Source organism: Loxodonta africana, chromosome 6, assembly GCF_030014295.1.
Source record: "Loxodonta africana isolate mLoxAfr1 chromosome 6, mLoxAfr1.hap2, whole genome shotgun sequence".
In the NCBI taxonomy this organism is placed as follows: domain Eukaryota; kingdom Metazoa; phylum Chordata; class Mammalia; order Proboscidea; family Elephantidae; genus Loxodonta; species Loxodonta africana.
In genome coordinates, this window is record NC_087347.1 from 11,180,177 (window position 1) to 11,200,185 (window position 20,009).

Below are 20,009 nucleotides of genomic sequence, written 5' to 3' on the forward strand. Positions count from 1 at the left end.
CTGGCCAATGCCTTTTTCTCCATACCTGTTCCAAAGGACCACCAGAAGAAGTTTGCCTTCAGCTGGCAAGGCCAGCAGTACATCTTCAGTTGCCTGCCTCAGAGCTACATCAACTCTCCAGCCCTATGTCATAATTTAGTCCACAGGGACATTGATTGCCTTTTCCTTCCACAAGATGTCACACTGTTCCATTTACAGTGATTACTTTATGATGATTGGACCTAGTAAGGAAGAAGTGTCAATGAATCTGGACTTATTGGTAAAACATTTGCGTGCTAGAGGGTGGGAAATTAATCTGACAAAAATTCCACTTCAGTGAAATTTCTAGGGGTCCAGTGGCATGGGGGCATGCTGAGATATTCCTTTTAAAGTGAAGGATAATTTATTGCATCTGCCCCCTCCCACGATTAAAAAGGAGGCACAATGCCCAGTGAGCCTCTTTGGATTTTGGAGGCAACATATTCCTCATTTGGGTGTGTTACTCCCACCTATTTATCAAGTGACTCTAAAAGGTGTTAGTTTTGAATGGGGCTCAGAAGAAGAGGAAGCTCTGCAACAGGTTCAGGCTGCTGTTCAAGCCACTCTGCCACTTGGCCCATATGATCAGGCTGATTCAGTCAACGGTGCTTGAAGTGTAAGTGACAGCTAGAGATGCTGTTTGGAGTCTTTGGTAGGCCCCTATCGGTAAATCACAGTGTGGACCCGCAGGATTTTGGAGCAAAGCCCTGCCATCCTCTGGAGATAACTACTCTCCTTTTAAGAAACAGCTTTTGCCTTGTTATTGGGCCTTAGTAGAGATCGAACACTTAACGATGGGCCATCAATCACCATGTGGCCTCAGCTGCCCATCATGAACTGGGTGTTGTCTGACCCACAGAGCCATAAAGTTGGATGTGCACCGCAGCACCCCATCATTAAATAGAATAGTTATATACAAGATGGGGCCTGAGCAGGGTCTGAAGGCACAAGTAAATTACATGAGGAAGTGGCCCAGATATCCACGGCCTCCACTCCTGTCACATTACCTTCCAACTCCCACTCTGCACCTATGGCCTCATGAGGAGTTCCTTATGATCAGTTGACTGAGGAAGAGAAAACTCATGGCGGGTTTAGAGATGGTTTTGCATGACATGCAGACACACTCGAAAGTGGACAGTGGCAGCACTACAGCCTTTTTCTGGGACCTCCCTGAAGGATGGAGGTGAAGGGAACTCCTCCCAATGGGCAGAACTTTGAGCAATGCACCCGGCTGTTCACTTTGCTTGGAAGGAGAAATGGCCAGATGTGTGATTGTACACTAATTCATGGACTGTGGCCAATGGTTTGGCTGCATGATCAGGGCCTTGGAAGGAACATGATTGAATAATTGGAGACGAGGAGATATAGGGAAGAGGTATGTGGATAGGCTTCTCTGAATGGGCCAAAGAAGTGAAGATATTTGTATCCCATGTGAATGCTCACTATCTTAGTCATCTAGGGCTGCTATAACAGACATACCACAAGTGGATGGCTTTAACAAAGAGAAATTTATTCTCTCACTCTCTAGTAGGCCACAAGTCCAAATTCGGGGCATCAGCTCCAGGAAAAGCCTTTTTGTTTCTGTCAGCCCTGGAGGAAAGTCCTTGTCATCGGTCTTCCCTTGGTCTGGGAGCATCTCAGCACAGAAACCTCAGGTCCAAAGGATGTTCTTTGCTCCCAGCACTGCTTTCTTGATGGTATGAGGTTCCCATGTCTCTCTGCTCACTTCTTTTTTTTTTATATCTCAAAAGAGATTGTCTTAAGACACTAATCTTGTAGACTTCATCAAAATAACTACCGCTAATCCATCTTATTACATCATAGTGATGGGATTTACAACATTTAGGGAAATCACATCAGAAGGTAAAATGGTAGTCAGTCATACAAGGGAATCATGACTTTGCCAAGCTGACAGATATTTTGGGGGGGACTCAGTTCAATCCATGACATTCACCAAAGGGTGACCTCAGCAGAGGAGGATTTTAACAATGAAGTGGATAGGATGAATCACTCTGTGGAAACTAGTCATTCTCTTTCCCTAGCCACTTCTGTCATTTCTCAATGGGCTCTTGAAAAAGTGGCCATGATGGCAAGGATGGAGATTATGCATAAGCTCAGCAACATGGGCTTCTATTCACCAAGGCCAACTTGGCTACACCCAACCTGCCAACAACAGAGACCAACACTAGGTCCCCAATATGGCACCATCCCTCAAGGTTGCAAGTTGATTACATTGGACCACATTCATCATGGAAAGGGCAGTGGTTTGTTCTTACTGGAATAAACATTTACTCTGGATATGGATTTCCCTTCCCTTCATGCAGTGCTTCTGTCAAAACTACCATCTGCGGACTTTCAGAATGCCTTATCCACTGTCATGGTATCCCATAGAGCACCACCTCGGGTCAAGGGACTCACTTCACAGCAAATGAAGTGCAGCAGTAGGCCACGCTCATGGAATTCACTGGTCTTACCATGTTCCCCATCATCCTGAAGCAGCTGGCTTGATAGAAAGATGGAATGGCCTTCTAAAGACACAATTACAATGCCAGCTAGGTGGCAATAACTTAAGTGGTTGTGGCAATGTTCTCCAGAAGGCAGTATATGCTCTAAACCAGTGGCTAGTATACGGTGCTGTTTCTCCTATAGCCAGGATTCATGGACCCAGGAATCAAAAGGTGGAAATGGGAGTGGCACCTCTCACTATTACCCCTAGTGACCCACTTGCAAAATTTTTGCTTCTTGTCCCTGCAGCCCTATGCTTGCAGGGTCTAGAGGTCTTAGTTCCAAGGCAAGAAATGCTCCCATCTAGAAACTCATTCGTGTTTCCATTGAATTGGATATTAAGAATGCCACCTGCCCACTTTGGGCTCCTTATGACTCTGGATCAACAAGCAAAAAGGGGGTTACCACATTGGCTGGTGTGATTGATCCTGATTACCAAGAAGAAATTGGATTGATATTACATAATGGGGGTAATGAAGAGTATGTCTGGAATGCGGGGGATCTCTTCGGGCGTCTCTTAGTCCTAACATGTCCTGTGATCAAAATCAATGGAAAACTACAGCAACACAATTCTGACATGACTGTTAATGGTCCAAATCCTTCAGGAATGAAGGTTTGGGTCACCCCACCAGGGAAAAAACCACAACCAGCTAAGGTGCTTGCTGAGGGCAAAGGGAATACAGAATGATGGTAAAAGAAGGTAGCTCTAAATACCAGTTACGACTATGTGACCAGTTGCAGACATGGAGGACTGTAATTGTTCTGAGTATTTCTGCCTTGTATGTGTGCATCGCCTATTTTTGTTTCCTTCACTTATAAAGTATAAGATGTAAGCGGGGCTAGTACATTTTTGGTTGTACGTGTGTTCATTGTATCTTTTTAGGTGCAAGTATGACTTTATAATTGTCTTTTTTGAGAGATTGTGTATGGTTTAAGATGTGTACAGGTGTCAAGTTGACAAGGGGTGTACCGCAATCTTTAAGGTTGTTTGCCAACTTGTCTGGGCCATGATTCTCAGTGGTTTGGCAGTTATGATGTAGTTTGGCAGTTGAATGATGTTGTGATTACTTCCATGATGAGATTTGATATAATGTAATCACCTCCATGATAGAATCTGCCAATCAGTTGAAAGGGAGTTTCCATGGGGCTGTGGTCTGCATTGAATATAAGTGGACTCTCTGCCAAGGCTTGCAGGCTTTAGGTTACTTTGGATGCTGCAGCCGGCTCCTGTTCATCTGATATCTAGTTCTTGGAACTTGACCTAGGAGCTTACCTGTTGCCTCGCCTGCCAATTTTGGGATTCGTCGGTCTTCACAGCCTGTGAGCAAGAGCCCTGCTGTCTGACCTACCAATACTGGGTTCACCAGCCACTGCGGCTACATGAATCAGGAGAAGCCTCCAGCCTGACCCATGGATTTGGGATGTTCCAGCCTCTACAACTGTGGGAGCCATTTCCTTGATGTAAATCTCTCTCTGTAGATATTTATATGCTTTACTAGAGAATCCAGGCTAAGACAGCCATTCTACTCCTAGGTATTTACACAAGAGAAAAATCCATGCAAAGATTTGTACACTAATGCTCATAGAAGTTTTATTTCTAATATCCCCAAACTGGAAACAACCCAAGTATCCATCAACAGATGAATGGATAAAAGAAACTGTAGTATATCCATACAATGAAGTACCACTCAGCAATGAAAAAGAACTATTGCTACACACAATATGGATGACTTAAAATAGTCATGCTGATAGACAAAAAAGTCCTATCTACTGTATGTATGATCCCATTTATATAAAATTCTAGAAAATCCAAACAGATTTATAGTGACAGAAAGCAGATCAGGGTTGCCTGGGAGCCAGGGAGGTGGGGAGAAAGAGGCAAGGAGGAGGAGAGATGGATCATAAAGGGGCACAAGGAAATTTGGGGACGATGGATATATTCCCTGTCTTGATTGTGGTGGTGATTTCCCCGGTGTATGCATATGTCAGAACTTATCAAATTGTATATTTTAAATACGTAGAATCTATTGTAGGTCAATTATTCTTCACTAATGCTGTCCAAAAAAAAAAAAAGAAAAAGAAGAGACAGAGTTTTACTCCCTTGTGCATGGTATCACGCTAAGTCAGGGGTCTACTCAATAGTGGATAACAACAAGGCAGGATGACGGTTGTGGAAGCAGTTTTGAAACTGTGACTGGATAGAAGCTGGAAGAGTTTTAAGATTGCCTTGAAGAGACTGTTGGTGGAATTATGGACATCAAAGACAATTCTGGTGAGAACTCAGAAGGAAGTGAGCTGAGGGAAGATCTGGCTATATGTAGTTTGCCAGAGTCAAGGGTAATTTAGCTGGGCTCTTTTGCTGGGTTTGGGATTGGGGTTATATTACCCAAACCCACTGCTGTCAATTGATTCCAACTCAGCAATCTTTTTTTTTTTTTTAAATAATTTTTATTGTGCTTTAAGTGAAAGTTTGCAAATCAAGTCAGTCTGTCACATATAAGCTTATATACACCTTACTACATACTCCCATTTACTCTCCCCCTAATGAGTCAGCCCGCTCCCTCCTTCCAGTCTCTCCTTTTGTGACCGTTTGGCCAGTTTCTAACCCTCTCTACCCTCCCATCTCCCCTCCAGACAGGTGATGCCAACACAGTCTGAAGTGTCCACTTGATACAAGTAGCTCACTCTTCATCAGCATCTCTCTCCTACCCACTGTCCAGTCCCTTTCATGTCTGATGAGTTGTCTTTGGGAATGGTTCCTGTCCTGGGCCAACAGAAGGTTTGGGGACCATGACCGCCGGGATTCTTCTAGTCTCAGTCAGACCATTAAGTCTGCTCTTTTTATGAGAATTTGGGGTCTGCATCCCACTGTTCTCCTGCTCCCTCAGGGGTTCTCTGTTGTGTTCCCTGTCAGGGCAGTCCTCAGTTGTGGCCGGGCACCATCTAGTTTTTCTGGTCTCAGGATGATGTAAGTCTCTAGTTCATGTGGCTCTTTCTGTCTCTTGGGCTCATAGTTATCGTGTGACTTTGGTGTTCTTCATTCTCCTTTAATCCAGGTGGGTTGAGACCAATTGATGCATCTTAGATGGCCGCTTGTTAGCATTTAAGACCCCAGACGCCACACTTCAAAGTGAGATGCAGAATGTTTTCATAATAGAATTATTTTGCCAATTGACTTAGAAGTCCCCTTAAACCATGGTCCCCAAACCCCTGCCCTTGCTCCGCTGACCTTCGAAGCATTCAGTTTATCCCAGAAACTTCTTTGCTTTTGGTCTAGTCCAGTTGAGCTGACCTTCCCTGTATTGAGTATTGTCCTTCCCTTCACGTAAAGTAGTTCTTATCTACTAACTAATCAGTAAATAACTCTCTCCCACCCTCCCTCCCTCCCCCCTCTCGTAACCACAAAAGAATATGTTCTTCTCAGTTTATACTATTTCTCAAGATCTTATAATAGTGGTCTTATACAATATTTGTCCTTTTGCCTCTGACTAATTTCACCCAGCATAATGCCTTCCAGGTTCCTCCACGTTATGAAATGTTTCACAGATTCGTCACTGTTCTTTACCGATGCGTAGTATTCCATTGTGTGAATATACCACAATTTATTTACCCATTCATCCGTTCATGGACACCTTGGTTGCTTCCAGCTTTTTGCTATTGTAAACAGTGCTACAATAAACATGGGTGTGCATATATCTGTTCGTGTAAAGGCTCTTATTTCTCTAGGGTATATTCCAAGGAGTGGGATTTCTGGGTTGTATGGTAGTTCTATTTCTAACTTTTTAAGAAAACCCCAGATAGATTTCCAAAGTGGTTGTACCATTTTACATTCCCACCAGCTGTGTATAAGAGTTCCAATCTCTCTGCAGCCTCTCCAACATTTATTATTTTGTGTTTTTTGTATTAATGCCAGTCTTGTTGGAGTGAGATGGAATCTCATCGTAGTTTTAATTTGCATTTCTCTAATGGCTAATGATCGAGAGCATTTTCTCATGTATCTGTTAGCTGCCTGAATATCTTCTTTAGTGAAGTGCGTGTTCCTATCCTTTGCTCACTTTTTGATTGGGTTGTTTCGTTTTAGACTATTTTAAAGTTCTTATCATCACTCTTGGAGGATGTACAGCCAGAATGCTCCTTAGAACGAGGATGGCAAGACCTCTTCTTGCTTACTTTGGACATGTCATCAGGAGGAACCAATCACTGGAGAAGGACATCATGTTTGGTAAAGTAAAAGGTCAGCAAAGAAGAGAGAGACCCTCAACGAGATGGACACAGTGGCTTCAACAATGTGCTCAAATACATCCACAATTGTGAGGATGGGGCCAGACCAGGCGATGTTTAGTTCTGTTGTAAGTAAGGTTGCTATGAGTCAGAGCTGACTCAGTGGTACTGTTACAGGAGAATGGCCTTGGTTCTTGTCTTCGGTGTAGTAAAGAATTCAAACCCTGAGACAAATAGTGCCAAGCAAGGGAGGTTTATTAGCAAGCAGAGGGTTAGTAGTAAAAGTACACTTGACTAGGAAGCATCAAGCAGGCTATTCAGGTAGAGAAAGAACCTGAGTGCCCAGATAGTCCTTTTCTTAGGGTTTTATATTCTTCTAGTCTCTCATTTGTCTCTGTTAACATTTAAAAGCCAGGACAGGAACCCCCTATGAAGACCTTTTCTTCGGCTTAAGGTTTAATTACCACGTGAGGGATCTTTTTGAGTTAGGGACTTTATCAAGTTAAGGATTTTATCAAATCGAAGACCCCTGTAAAGATCATTTCCTTGGCTAAAAGTTTAACTATATAGGGACCATCTTATTGAGGAACGTCGCCACCCCCTGTCTCTTCCTTTGTAGGGATTGTCTTATTGAGGAATGTCACCACCCCTGGCTCTTCCTCTTCCTAAGTGCAAGCTCTCCCCCTCCCCCTCACAGTACTAACAACAACGAAAAATTTTTAATAAAATTTTGAGTTGAAACATTAGCATGCTTATTTGCATTTATCGTTTGTCAAAGAAGAAAATCTCATATTCTGTTAGGAGTGAAAGAAAAGAAGTTTTATTGAGTAATAATACAGCTCGAGCCGGACAGATCTAAATGAAAATACAAAGCACCTTACCTTTCAGGTCAACTTCAACTTGAAGTCCTTTGAAATGTATTGGTCGGCCACTTGGCTAGGAAGGAGAGAGTTACCACCAGGGCTTTGATTTAGGAGATAATATTGGAGCCATTATTCCCTGTTCTTAAATATAAAGAAAGTGACCCAGGAGAGCTGGACTCAGGACAGCTGATAAGGGCTCACAAGGACTCACAAGGACACATCAACTGGGGTCTGAGGTATAAAAACAAGAGCTAGGACAATCTTGGAAAACATCATTTAGGGCATCTTCCACACAAACAAATCATAAACAGCACAAAAGACCTGCTTACTTTCTACTTGTACCTTTTTCTATTAGCATTTAGTAAATAGTAAGATTTGTTGGACCAATGAAGACCCTTCTGTCTTACTGAAACCTGTACCAATGATTATTAAGAAAGACAATTCAAAATGTAGAATCACAGTGATTTGGCAGTTTTTAGCCAATTTGTGAAAAGGTGAAGCTTTCAATGATTTTAACCGTTTGTGATGTTAATATATACTGATGATCGTATAATGTTCCTTGGACTACAGGCTCTGGTGGCATGTTTGTCCATTTTCCCACTTTTGCCTCTTGGAACATATGCCGAGTAAAATCTTTCTTTTTGCTTTGCCATCACTTTGTCCTGATTTTACCTTAGGACAGGCTTCAAACCCGTTTGATCCAGTTCAAACCCCTGCTGAGAATTTGTATTTCTAACAAGTTCCCAGGAAGTTATACATAAGAATCACCTGGGGATCTCGTTAAAATGTAGATTCTGATTCAGTACATCTGGGGTGGAATGAGCCAGTTGGGTTGGAAGCCCTGGTTACCACCTGGTTATTATGCATACATGACTGTAGTCAGGAACACGTTTCCTTCCGGGAACAGACGGTTCACATTTTGACGTGTTCTTCCCAAATGGTTTGCATCCTGACCTTGTGTTTCCCGGAAATGCATGTTGGCCCCACCACTCTTATGTCTGACATGAGTGCCTCCAGGTTGAAACTTTTCCATTTACACTTACAATAATGAAAACATTCAAAGTTGTTAAATTTCAGTGTTAGCAGCCACAGCTTTAGGGCCAAGGCCTAACTAACATGTAACACCCCATGAAGTCGTAATGCCCTCAAGTGGCATTGTCCCCCAAAATATAATTATGTGGGTATTCCCAACTGCACAATAACAAGCCATTGTATTTTTTGTTTTCTCTTTGACTCAGCATTGTTTAAGAAAGAGGCTAAGATTTTTGTCATTGTTCTCATTGTCTGGTTTACTTTTATGGCTAATTTCTGGTTTACCGTGTCATGAATGTAGAGCTTGGCCTCTTCAATTTCTGCTTTGAGAGGTGTGTTTTCTTTCTTCCTAATACACATTTGGGTTAAAGACTTCATGTGCAAAAGTAAGGTACAAGCCGTTTTTGGTAGACAGTTTGACTAGGTCTTTGGTTCAACCTTATTCATGACAGTGTTTCGGTCTTTAATATCTTTATTTAATTTTTGTCGATTAAATCTGTTCTAGGTTCATAAAGGAGGTCCCCAGGTGCCACAAACATTTTGCCCCGGACTGTTCAAAGTTGGCAGTTCAAATCCACCCGGTGGCACTGTGGAAGAAAGGCCTGGCCATTTGCTTCCAGAAAGATTCGAGCCAAGAAAACCCTATGGGGCAGTTCTTCTTGCCACCTCACTCCTCTGAGGCCATCACATCTGTTCGGGTCTTGGAGCACTATTTAGTGCTAAACTTTAGGCCTCAACTTAGAGATATGTGCTCAGAGTAGAAAACCTTTCATACAGAGCTAAGCTGAAAGAAAAGAATAACCACCCCCCTCCTCGAATCCCAGTACCAGGAAACAATTCCTGCTAGCCCACCAGGATTTTTGTGGCACACACACCCTTCTGTCGCATGTACGACTTGGGGTACAAACAAAGAAAACTTGACAGATTTCATACAGCCTGCTCCAGTCGTCCCCCTTCCGCCACATCGTCGCGATGTCCCACCATGGTTGGCAGGGGGCGCTCCCTGCACCCTCCTGGGCTTGCGCGGGGACGGGGACGCCTTCAGCCTCCTGCCGGCCCCGAGCCCTGGCTCTTCGTGGGGGCATCGCGTCCCCCTCGGCCCGGCGCAAGGGCTCGCCTGTAGGTCCCGCGTGGAGGTAGCCCTGCTCGGGGCGCAGACCCAGGCCCCGGGATCCGCGGTTCCACCCCCTAAACACACGAGGCTAGCCCCTCAGCCCTGGACAGTGAAGCTCAAGGCCGGTCCCCGATGGCCTCTGGGTCTCGGTGGGTGGGTGAGCTGACCACCTTCGGGTGCCCACATCCACCCAGCTCCTTTCAAGCCCTTGGAGACAGAAAGCGCCCGGGAGATTCAGAAGCTGCCCAACCTGGGGGGCAGGGGCAGGAATTCCGGTCATTCCTCTCGGACCCGGTCGCTCCAGGAACAAAGCGCAAGGCGATTCCCAACAGGTCACCTGCTACACGGAGGCGCCCGTGAGCCTTGGCCGGGCCGGCAGGTCCCCCCTCCGGAGTCACCGGGGAGGGAGTGGCGAGCCCACCCGTAGAGATCCCGGCTTAAGCCGTTTGGGGTGGAGCCTGGACAAAAGCATTTATGAAAACCTTCTGGGGTTTCAGACAAGCAAGAGGGCTGAGCCCCTCCGGTAAGGGTTGGGCTTTCTATTTTACTTTCATTTTTGAAGGACCTACATTTATTCCAAGAATCAAGTTTTGTGTTAGACATGTATGCAAAAATTGCATTCTACCTGTGTTCGTTTTAAGAAAATAGCGGTAGTTACAAGAGAATTTTCAGAAAAAGGCGAATTCATGATTCATACAGATGTGAAAAGGAACGTGTCAAAGAATTTATTTAAGGACAGGAGAGGCAAGCAGAGGCTATAAACCGGGTCAAAGGAAAAGTCAAAAAGCACAAATTTATCTGGAGTAAGGGAATTGAATTGCAAATGGAGGCAAAACTGGTTTTTCCACAGGGGGGAGAGGAGTCCACGGAAGCTCTAGGGGGACCAGACAGAGTTTGCATATCCATCAGTACTTGCAATTCACAAAGAGGTACAAAAGCTCTGAGACAATGAACAAGGCCCCAGTCCCACAGCCCGAGGATGAGCTATAAAAGGATGGCAGATCTTCACTGAAATGCAAAATATTTTTCTACACAGCATTTTAAGTATCTAGGAAACAGCTAATTTTCTTACAGTGCTACGCCACTGTTGTTGAGAGGCACTGATTCCGACTCAGCTAATACCACTAGGCTCTTCCCCAATCACCAAAATACCAAATTTCAAGTCACTCATTGGATATAACATTTTTCTGACCTTTGGGCTTCCGGGCAAAAAAAAAAGCCAAAAACAACAAACCCACATGAAGTTTCTGCTAAGGAAAAAGGGAAGAGGAAGGTTGAAGTTCTGAGAAGACAATAGGGTGAGTTAGGAGAATGTTCCCCAGGGACAGAGCCCCGAGTTCAAACTCTTGCCCTGTCACATAATAGTGGTGTGATTCTTCTGGGAGCCGTCATTTCTTCCTGTGAATGTGGTGTGGTGTATATATAAACAGGATTCCAGAAGCTTCCTCTCCAGGTACCTTCTCAGCTTAGGTGGACAGAGCCACCTCAGAACAGGCTTTCTTTGTTAAGGGTAGAATCCTTTCAGTGGTCCCCTTTAGTTATGTAAATGTGGCCAGGTAGACACCCATTGCTCCAGGGGAAGAGTGGAACAGAGCCTGTTGTGACCTGACAAAGGCTACTCTTCTCGAGGCCCCGTGGAATGCAGAGCTGGTGGCAGAGGAGGTAAACAATTTGCATACGAAGCCCAGGGTCTTTAGGAAGGAAAGAGCTTGAAAACCATCCCACCACCTGCTCCCCAATATCAGGTTAAGGACTGACTAAAATCTACCGCCAGGAAAGGGCTTCAAGGCTTGGAAAGTCACTTCACAAAGAGGATAGAGAGAATCTGAGTTTGTGGGATTCCTCCAGCCGACTGGGAACCCTAGGACCCAGCACCCTAACATGCTGCTATTTTGGGGGGAAGATTGGTGAGCTTGTGAGGGTGACTAAGAGAAGGAAAACTTTGGCTTCGCTGGTGGCTGTACAGGAACCTGGACCAGAAAGGGTAACAGGACTGTGCAGGGCCCATGTGCAACATCGCCGCTCTGTGGAGTGAGAAGTAAGGGCTACTTTCAGATTTTCTAAAGAACAGACTTTTTGAAGTGAGCCCCTGAAGTTCTTGGACACTTTGGGAGTGAGTGGGCGCTAAGAGGATGGTATTGGATTTCCTGCCAATAAGGGTACATGAGGGACTCGAGTAATCAGTGAGAAAAATTAAAATGAAAACTTATTTGTATGCTGAGTTAAGGAGGCAGGTCATACCGATTACATGTGTTAATGACTTAGCACAGTGCCAGCATATTATATGTGCTCCATAAAATGGTGATTGTTGTTATCATTTTCACTGGAAACAAGACCATAAGTTTCTAAAGGTTCTGGAATGTCCAGATGAACCTTGAGCCTGTTTGCCATAATGATCAGCAATAACAACCCCATATCCACTTCTGGGGACTCATGACCACTCTATAGGACAGAACAGAACTGCACCATAGGGTTTCCAAGGCTGTAAATCTTTACGGAAGCAGACTGCCACACCTTCCTCCTGAGGAGCAGCTGGTGGGTTCTGAACGCCGGCCTTTCAGTTAACAGCTGAGCACATTAACCTCTTGTGCCACCACGGCTTCTAAGAATCAGCAACACACCTCTGAAAGGTCAGGGCTGTCTTCAGGGGCAGCCTGGATTGAGGAGGCTGGGGACCCAGGTCACTCCTAGGCAGCCTGGGGGAACAAGGGCCAGCTGAGTGAGTGGAAGGGCCCGGCCCAGCCAGGAGTTGGCTGAGGGCAGCAGTCAGCTGGGGTCACATCTGGGCCTGGGTATTCTCTGGACGGGCTGCTTTAGGGTGGGCAGGCACCAGCCTCTTCTTTCCGGGAGTTTCTCTCCTGCTACAGAGGAGCTGGGGGCAGGGGTGGGAAGCCTTGGGCCATGGTCCCAGCCTGACCTGGGCACGCAGGCCTGAACTGGCCGCTTTCCGCACGCCCCATATGGGGACTGGGGGTGAGGACATGTTTCTAAGGTCCCACCTGATCTTGTTTCTGGACTGCCGTGGAAGCCGTGACGCCCCTCAGTGCTGGCAGGAGTGTTGGAGCTCCCTGCGCCGGCCGCTCTTTTTTCACCAGGCCGGCCCAGCCCTGTTCATTCCCAATGCTCTGTCCCCACTAGGCTGCCCTGGGCTTGTGAACATGTCCTGGACCTGGAACTGTCCCTCCCTTCCTTTCCACCTCATTTAAGTGCTCACTCCTCCTTCAAGGTGCACTGCCAGGAGCCTTCTCCCCACCCTGTGCCCCGTGGCCTCCTGACACCCCCCTTGCCCGGCCATCTTGGCCAGCCCTGGCCTGGTCCAAGGCCCCCCTGAGCAGAAGCTGAGGGAGTCTGCCTCTGAGCTATCCTGACCTTGAAGGGAATGTGCTGCCTCCACGTGGCCCAACTGGAGACGCAAAGGGTGCCGCGGGTCACTGCTCCCTCCTAAGGCCAGCACACAACCAGAGCCTCAGCCTCCTGCCCCTCCCAGCCCCCCTCCTTCCCACACCCTAGCCCCAGTCACTCCTTTCAGCAGCAGAAACACCACTAACTCCCTCCCCTCCGGCCCTTTGCACACAGCTCTGAGAACACAGCCCCAACTCTGCGTCCATGGTCAGGCTCCTGAGGACGAGGCAGAAAGAACCGGGCTGGCATCTAGGGTGTGTGCGTCCAGCGCAGTCACTGGGCCTCGCCTGGGAAGCTCCCCGCCCCCACTTGCTGGAGTTAATGTTCTGCTGTCACCATCTAAAAATTCTTGACTTTTTTAACCTGGGCCCCTACATTTTCGTTTTGCACTAAAAACCAAACCAAACCATTGTGGTCCAGTCTATTCTGATTCACAGTGACCCTATAGGACAGAGCAGAACCGCCCCATAGGGTTTCCGAGGCTGTGATCTTTGCAGAGGCAGGCTGCCACATCTTTCCCCTGTAGTCTGGTGGGTTCCAATCGCTGACTTTTTGGTTAGCAGTTGAGTGCTTTAGCCACTGTGCCACCAGGACTCCTGTCATTTGCACCGGGCCCCACAAACGACATAGCGAGTGCCAAGGGCGAGAAGAGGTGAGGGAGGGACGGCCTGTGCTGGGGAGGAAAAAAAAGCTGCAGTGCAGCCCCCTTTCCTTCTCGGAGGAGGCCGTGGCCCCAGGCAGTGGGATCTCTAAGCGCCAAGAAGCTGCCTTATGTTAGGACCCTGTCACTCCCATCTCCCACCTGGAGGGGCCCAGGGTAGACGTTAACAAGTGGGTGACTCTCTGGGGGCATCTCCCACACTCTGGGGTGCCTCCTGGGTGCAGGCAGGGAGTTCCTGGGGCAACTGCCCTCCCCCACCTGGAGGTAAGCAGCTCAGACCAAGGCCCCCCTCGGCCCTGGATATCACATCCCATCAGAGCCAATCAGCCCCTGCCCACCTAATCTACCCACTGTATTGAGCCAAGTCATACACGGCCTCCTGTCACCTCGGACCCTGCTCTCTGCAGCTGTGGGTAGGACCTCCAAGGGATACATGGTCCATGCTTGGGCCAGAGCCTCAGCTACCCTTTGGGGATGGGGCATGAGGGAGGGGGTACCTTCCTTGCCTGGACCCTGTGGCCTCCACTTTAATGCTCCCTTAAAGGCCTTGCTTGGAAACTCTGGTGGTGTAGTGGTTAAGAGCTACAGCTATTGACCAGAAAGGTCAGCAGTTCGAATCCATCATGCTCTTTGGAAAACTCTGTGGGGCAGGTCTACTCTGTCCTATAGTGTCAGTGTGAGTTGGACGGCAATGGGTAAGACCTTGCCCAGGGGCCTCCTCCCAGGGTCCTTGTATACCCCCAGCCAGGAACAAGAAGGCACAAGCTGTGTCTTCAGGCATCTTGGGTCCCATTTGGGCCCTCCATGGGTCTGGAACAGGAAGTGTCACAGCAGAAAAAACCACAGTTCCCTTTTATTGAGAAAACAGAGGGGAGGCCTTGACTTTTACCCAAGTGACTGCGCCGAGATAGGAAGTGGCATCCTTCTGCGTCCACTCCTATGGATCCTGGGCCTGAGCCCCATCCCTTCAGAGGCAAACGCTGGTGTGTCCAGGCCCTGGAGAAGTGGGGGGTGCAGGCAGGGGAGGGCACTGGAGGGGGTGTGAGGGTGCTGTGGGTGTGGTGGAGGGAGGTGGCATCTATTATAATACGGCAGGAAGGGTCAGGGGGATGACCACCACCTCCTGAGGCATGGAGCCTTCTTCCTTCAAATTCTTCATAAATAAAACTTCACAGTGAGAGAAGAATGTCCACTTCCAGGGCCAAACCGACTGGTTTCCGGCCAGGGAGCTGGGCCTCGGTGGGGAGGGAGGCTGCAGGAGGGCCGTGCAGTTTGGGTGGGGGGTCAGGCAACACCTGGACTGTGGGGGCCAGAGCGCTGCTCTTCTGCCCTGCGTCGGGGTGGGACGGAGAGGGATGCAGCCTGTCCCGAGGTTCTGAGGAGCGCTGAGGTAGTCAGAGTGGCTGTTGTGCCTTCCAGGGGCAGGGGGCAGGTGGGGCATCCAAGGACACAGCCAGGAGTGAAGCCAGGTGTTCCAAGGGGCTTCCAAGGCACCATCTCCCAGGAGACCAAGGGGATTGTGGGCAGCCTGTGAGCCTGCACAGGGCTGAGCTTCTCCTGAAAGACCGCTACTCCAAGCCGGGCTCTGCGGGGAGACTGAGGCATTTCCCAGAAGCAGAATCTTGGTGGGGATACGAGGGCAGCCACAGACCTGTCCGAGGCCAGGCTCAGCCCAGGTCAGAGGGGCCAGGCAGTGGGCCCCAGGTGGAGGGCTGCCTCCCCAGTGACCTTCTCCAGTCTATTCCAACAGTTTCTGGGCTTCGGCCTCACTTTCTGGGAAGTGTTCACATAGGGTGGGGCTCCTTCAGCTATCTGCTCCCCACCACATCCAACGGCATGTCAGGCCAAAGTCCGTCTACTTCCCCGGCACTGTGGCTCCAGCCCCAGTGCACGTGCCCAGGCCTATTCTGGGGGCCTGGCCAGGGTCACAGCACCTGGAGCTTGCGAGAGCAGGTGAGGTTGCCGTGCACCAGCCTCCACATGGCCAGTAGCTCGGGGGGCAGCAGCTTGTGCACCACGAGCATGGAGCGGAAAAAGCAGGGCTCCTTGTTCATGCGGCTGTTTCGGTTCCGGGAGATGCCAAAAGTCTTGAAGCCCTCATGGGCCACAGGCCTCACGCCTAGTACCTCCAGGCACATGCCCAGGAAGACGTCATCAATGGGGTAGAGCTCCAGGGTGTCGCAGGCGTAGTGGAGGCGCCGGGCCAGGCTGCCAGCCATCAGGAAGCCGCCACCGCCAGCGTAGGGCGGGTAGGTGGCCTTGCTGTACAGGGCGGTGGGGATGTAGTATTTGTTGTCCTTCCTGCGGATGGGCCGGGCGTGCTGCAGCACATCACCCACGAACAGGTTCTCGTGGGGCTGCTGGTCAGCCAGAAACTCCAGCAGGTTGGCGGGGTTGACAAAGACGTCATCGTCGCCTTTGAAGATGAAGTGGACGTTGGGGCAGAAGGTGTCAAGCCACTTGAGGAAGTGGATTTCCTTGAGGGTCAGGTTGAAGAAGCTGTCAAGAAAGTCCCACTGCAGGATGTCACCATAGAGACGGTTCTCATAGGCCAGCAACTGTTGGTAGTGAGCCCGTTCCTCCTGTTTGGAGGCCGTGCCCAGCAGAAAGAGGGTTCGCACCACACCACCGTTCCCGCCGGCCACCTCCTGCTCACGGCCCCAGGTCTGGCGGATGGCCTCGCGGCGGTCATGCTGTGTGATGACCGACTTGACAACCACTAGCATGTAAACATCACCCCTGCACTTCTCCGGGTGGTTCAATAGCATGGGGAAGTATCGGCAGTGGCGATAGAGCAGAAACTGCTGGAAGTGTGGCTCCAGGCCCCGGAACCACGCCTGGTGGGTCAAGTTGACATTGGCTGAGCAGTTGGTGGTGATCACGTCCCAGAACTTAGGCCCCTGTGAGGTTGTAGGGGTGGGGATGGCCACTTCCTTTGGGCTCTTCCAGAAGCTATTAAGATTCACCAGGTGTCCAGTCAGCTTCTGGGCCTCCTGTGGCTCCAAGGTGGGTGGTGGGTGCTCCTGCAGAAACTGGCCGGGGGTCAGACTGCGCTGGAACACAGTCACGGCCACCAGCAGGGCCAGGGACAGGCACACACTCCGGTAGACCGTTTTCTTCCTATGGGGGGAAGCAGAGGAGAGAGCTAAGGGCTGAGCCCCTGTGACTCTCCCCGCAGCCCTTATACAGAGGCTGGTCGGCCCCAGATGACTAAGTGGACCCTGGAGACAGATCCAAGTCCCGGGGCCCCTGAGCTGCAAGAGGGTCCTGCTTCCTGGCACCCCCTCCCAGGCCTCCCTCCTCAAGGGCCAGGGGGGCCACACAGCACAGAGCTTAAACACTACACTGGGGAGTTGGGCTGCTGCTTGGCCCTGTCACTTACAAGCTAAATGACTTTGAGTGGATCTCACTTAACCTCTACAAATCCTAATTTTTTCTTCACCAAAATAGCAATCATAACACAAGATTTGGGGGGCTGTATGCAGTGCCTGGCAGTCGGGGATCCTGTGACTCTATGGGGATGACTTCCTGTTGGTGACCTCTGACCTTGCCCTCAGCACAGGCACTCCCCATTTACTTTCACTTCCCTGTGCAAACTTAGGCTATTGGGGCAGGGATGGGCAAAGACAGTACCTTATCCGCAGCTGGGAGCTCAGAAATTCTCTGACAGAACAGGGAAGCCAGCCTTAGCTTGGGACCTAAAGAACCCCGCTCCCTGGCCCATCTGACCCAACAATGACGATAGTCCTCATGGATGATCAAAAAAAAAAACCAAACCCAGTGCTGTCAAGTCAATCCCGACTCATAGCGACCCTACAGGACGGAGTAGAACCGCCCCATTGAGTTTAACCACTGCACCACCAGGGTTTCCTCATGGATGACAAAGGCCTGGAAATGCAGCAGGCTTCCCCTAGCATGACCACTGCCCCTCCTCCTCAATGTCCCACTAGGAGAGAAGGCACCCCCAGTTCTACTGCTCCAGGAGAACACTTTCTGACCCCCAGCTCTCCAGGGACCCTCCTTGCCCAGGTGACCGACCATTCCAGAAGCAGAAATCGGAGCTCTCTGCCAGGCGCCCTGGCCCGGCCCAGGCTTGAGCCCCTGGCCTCCAGGCCCCCTCACCTCAGCTCACACCCTGGGAGCAGCCTGCCCTGATCTCACCTCTAGAGACAGAGGGCTCAGGGCTCCGAGAAAGGGCCCGCCAGAAAATGGTGGCCTGCGAGTGCCTGGCCCTCAGGGTGATGCCACTGACCTCCATAGGGGGAGGTGCAGGGCAGTGGAGGAAAGAAACTGTGGAGAAGCCGGGGTGACCTCAAGACAGGGGGCTCGCAGGGCCCAGATATCCAGGCTGAGTGAAGGCTGAGCCCACCGAGCGACATTTTTTCCATCCAGCCCTGAGGTTTTCAGTGCATTGGGGCGAAGGAAGACCGGGTTACCTCAGGTGCTTCCATGGGCTGTAAGCCAAGGCAGGACCTTTCCAGGGCAGAAAACAGAGGGCTTCGGGTGTGGGGGTTTCAGCGTTGCCCCTCAAGGCCAGGCGCGGAACCAGGACCAAGGAGGTGCACCCCCGGGGGCCGTGGAGCGGTCCCTCTGCTCCGGCAGTGCCACCTGGCCACCCCACTCCATTAGGAAGAGAAATGCCCGCAGGGGAGGCAAGAGGAGGAGGGGGCCAAGGGCCAGGCCGGTGGCCAGGGCTCCCTCTCTGGAGGCAGAAGAGCCACAGGGGACGGGAGGTCGGGGTCGCCCGGGACGTGGGTGGCCCTCGGGGGTCCCTGAGAGCGGCCGAATGGGAGGTGGGCGCCCGCTGCCGGCGAGACCCGGGCTCCCCAAACCCAGGGCCCCGGAGGAGAGTCTGGGTACCCCAGGACGTGGGTCAGGGAGAGGGGCCTCCGGGTCCCGGGGCACAGTCCGCGGTCACCGCGCGGAGAGGCGGGTGCCGCCGCCGCGCACGCGGGCATCTCCGGACGCCGCCCGCGCGAGGCGGCCGGCCCGGGGCACAGGGGCCGGCCAGACCCCGGCGCGCAGCCCGGTCCCCGAGAGCCGCCCGCGTGTCCCCCAGCTCGGGCTGGAGGGAGAAGCCGGGAACCCCCGTCCCGGGCCCCCAGCCCCTTACTCACCACAGAGACATGGCGGCCCGGCGGGGCTGCGAGCGGGGCGCGGGGCAGCTCCAGGGACCGCCGGCGGGGACTGCGGAGCGGCGAGCTGGGCGCGCGGGGATGGCGGGTGGCAGGGACGCGGGCGGGGGCGGGGCGGGGGCGGAGGCCGGCCGCGCCCCCGCGGCCACTTTCCTCTTCCCCCGCTGGGGAGGGGCCCAGGGGCAGGCGCCCAGGTGCGTTAACCCCTTCGCGCCCCGGCCGGCCGCCGCGGGCTGCCCCCATTTCTCCGAAGCGGAGCCCGAGGCTCTAGAGACGCGCAGAACCGCCCCAGGTCCCCCGGCCGGACTCTGAGTAGCCGGCTGAGTCGGGACCTCCCCGCGGGCCCTGGCCCTTCCCGGGCGCCGCGCCACGTTCCCGCTCCACTCCCGCCCCGCCCGCGCGCCCCCAGGGCCTCACCATTCCCTTCTGGGCCCACTCTGACTTTTCCCGGGTGGGGGGCAGAAGCAGACAGGAGGTTCCTTTTCGTCCCCCTGCCCCCTACCTCCTTCTACCCTTTCCCCCTTCTCACTTTCCAGACAGACTCCCTCTTACACCCACAGGCCACTGGGGTCGGACCTGCGAGAGCTGGGGCTGGGAGAGCAAAGCCCACTCCCCACCCTTCTCTGTGACCCCAGCGGTCCCCCACCCGTGGGGTCCCCCCCCACCTCTGGGGTTCCCCCACCAAGGGAAGGCCTGTCTGCTGGTCCTGCCCTCAGGCTGGCCGAGACTGAGCTGTCTGGGGGCCCGACTGTCTTCCTGGACTTAACGCTGGTTTCTTTTCATCATCGGCAAATACTCACTCAAACCCTCTCTCTCCCCAGCCCTTTGTCAAAATGTGTTCCAGGGAGTGGGCTATAGGCAGACAATCAAGGACACAGAAGGGACATTCTAGGGCCAGGAGGGTCTGGATGATATAGGTCCCCAACTAGGTGTTTTAGAGAACCCTCCAAGCTTGGCCACTCTGCTGACACTCAGGTGTCTGCTCTGGTCTTGTCCTGTTGCTGTCACAGTACTGAGCATACAGTAAGGGGCTCAAATGTATTCATAGGATGGAAATG

General features: G+C 51.1%; 1 protein-coding gene across 1 annotated transcript; it reads right to left on the minus strand.

The window, feature by feature from the left end:
• Positions 1 to 7,428: 7,428 nt before the first annotated feature.
• B3GNT7 (UDP-GlcNAc:betaGal beta-1,3-N-acetylglucosaminyltransferase 7) lies at positions 7,429 to 19,014 on the minus strand. The gene is made up of 2 exons (XM_003417915.4): positions 18,934 to 19,014; positions 7,429 to 16,936 (listed from the first exon to the last, which is right to left on the minus strand). Exons 1-2 carry the CDS (start codon positions 18,942 to 18,944, stop codon positions 15,742 to 15,744), a joined length of 1,206 nt encoding a protein of 401 aa, XP_003417963.1. The 5' UTR covers positions 18,945 to 19,014; the 3' UTR covers positions 7,429 to 15,741.
• Positions 19,015 to 20,009: the final 995 nt, after the last annotated feature.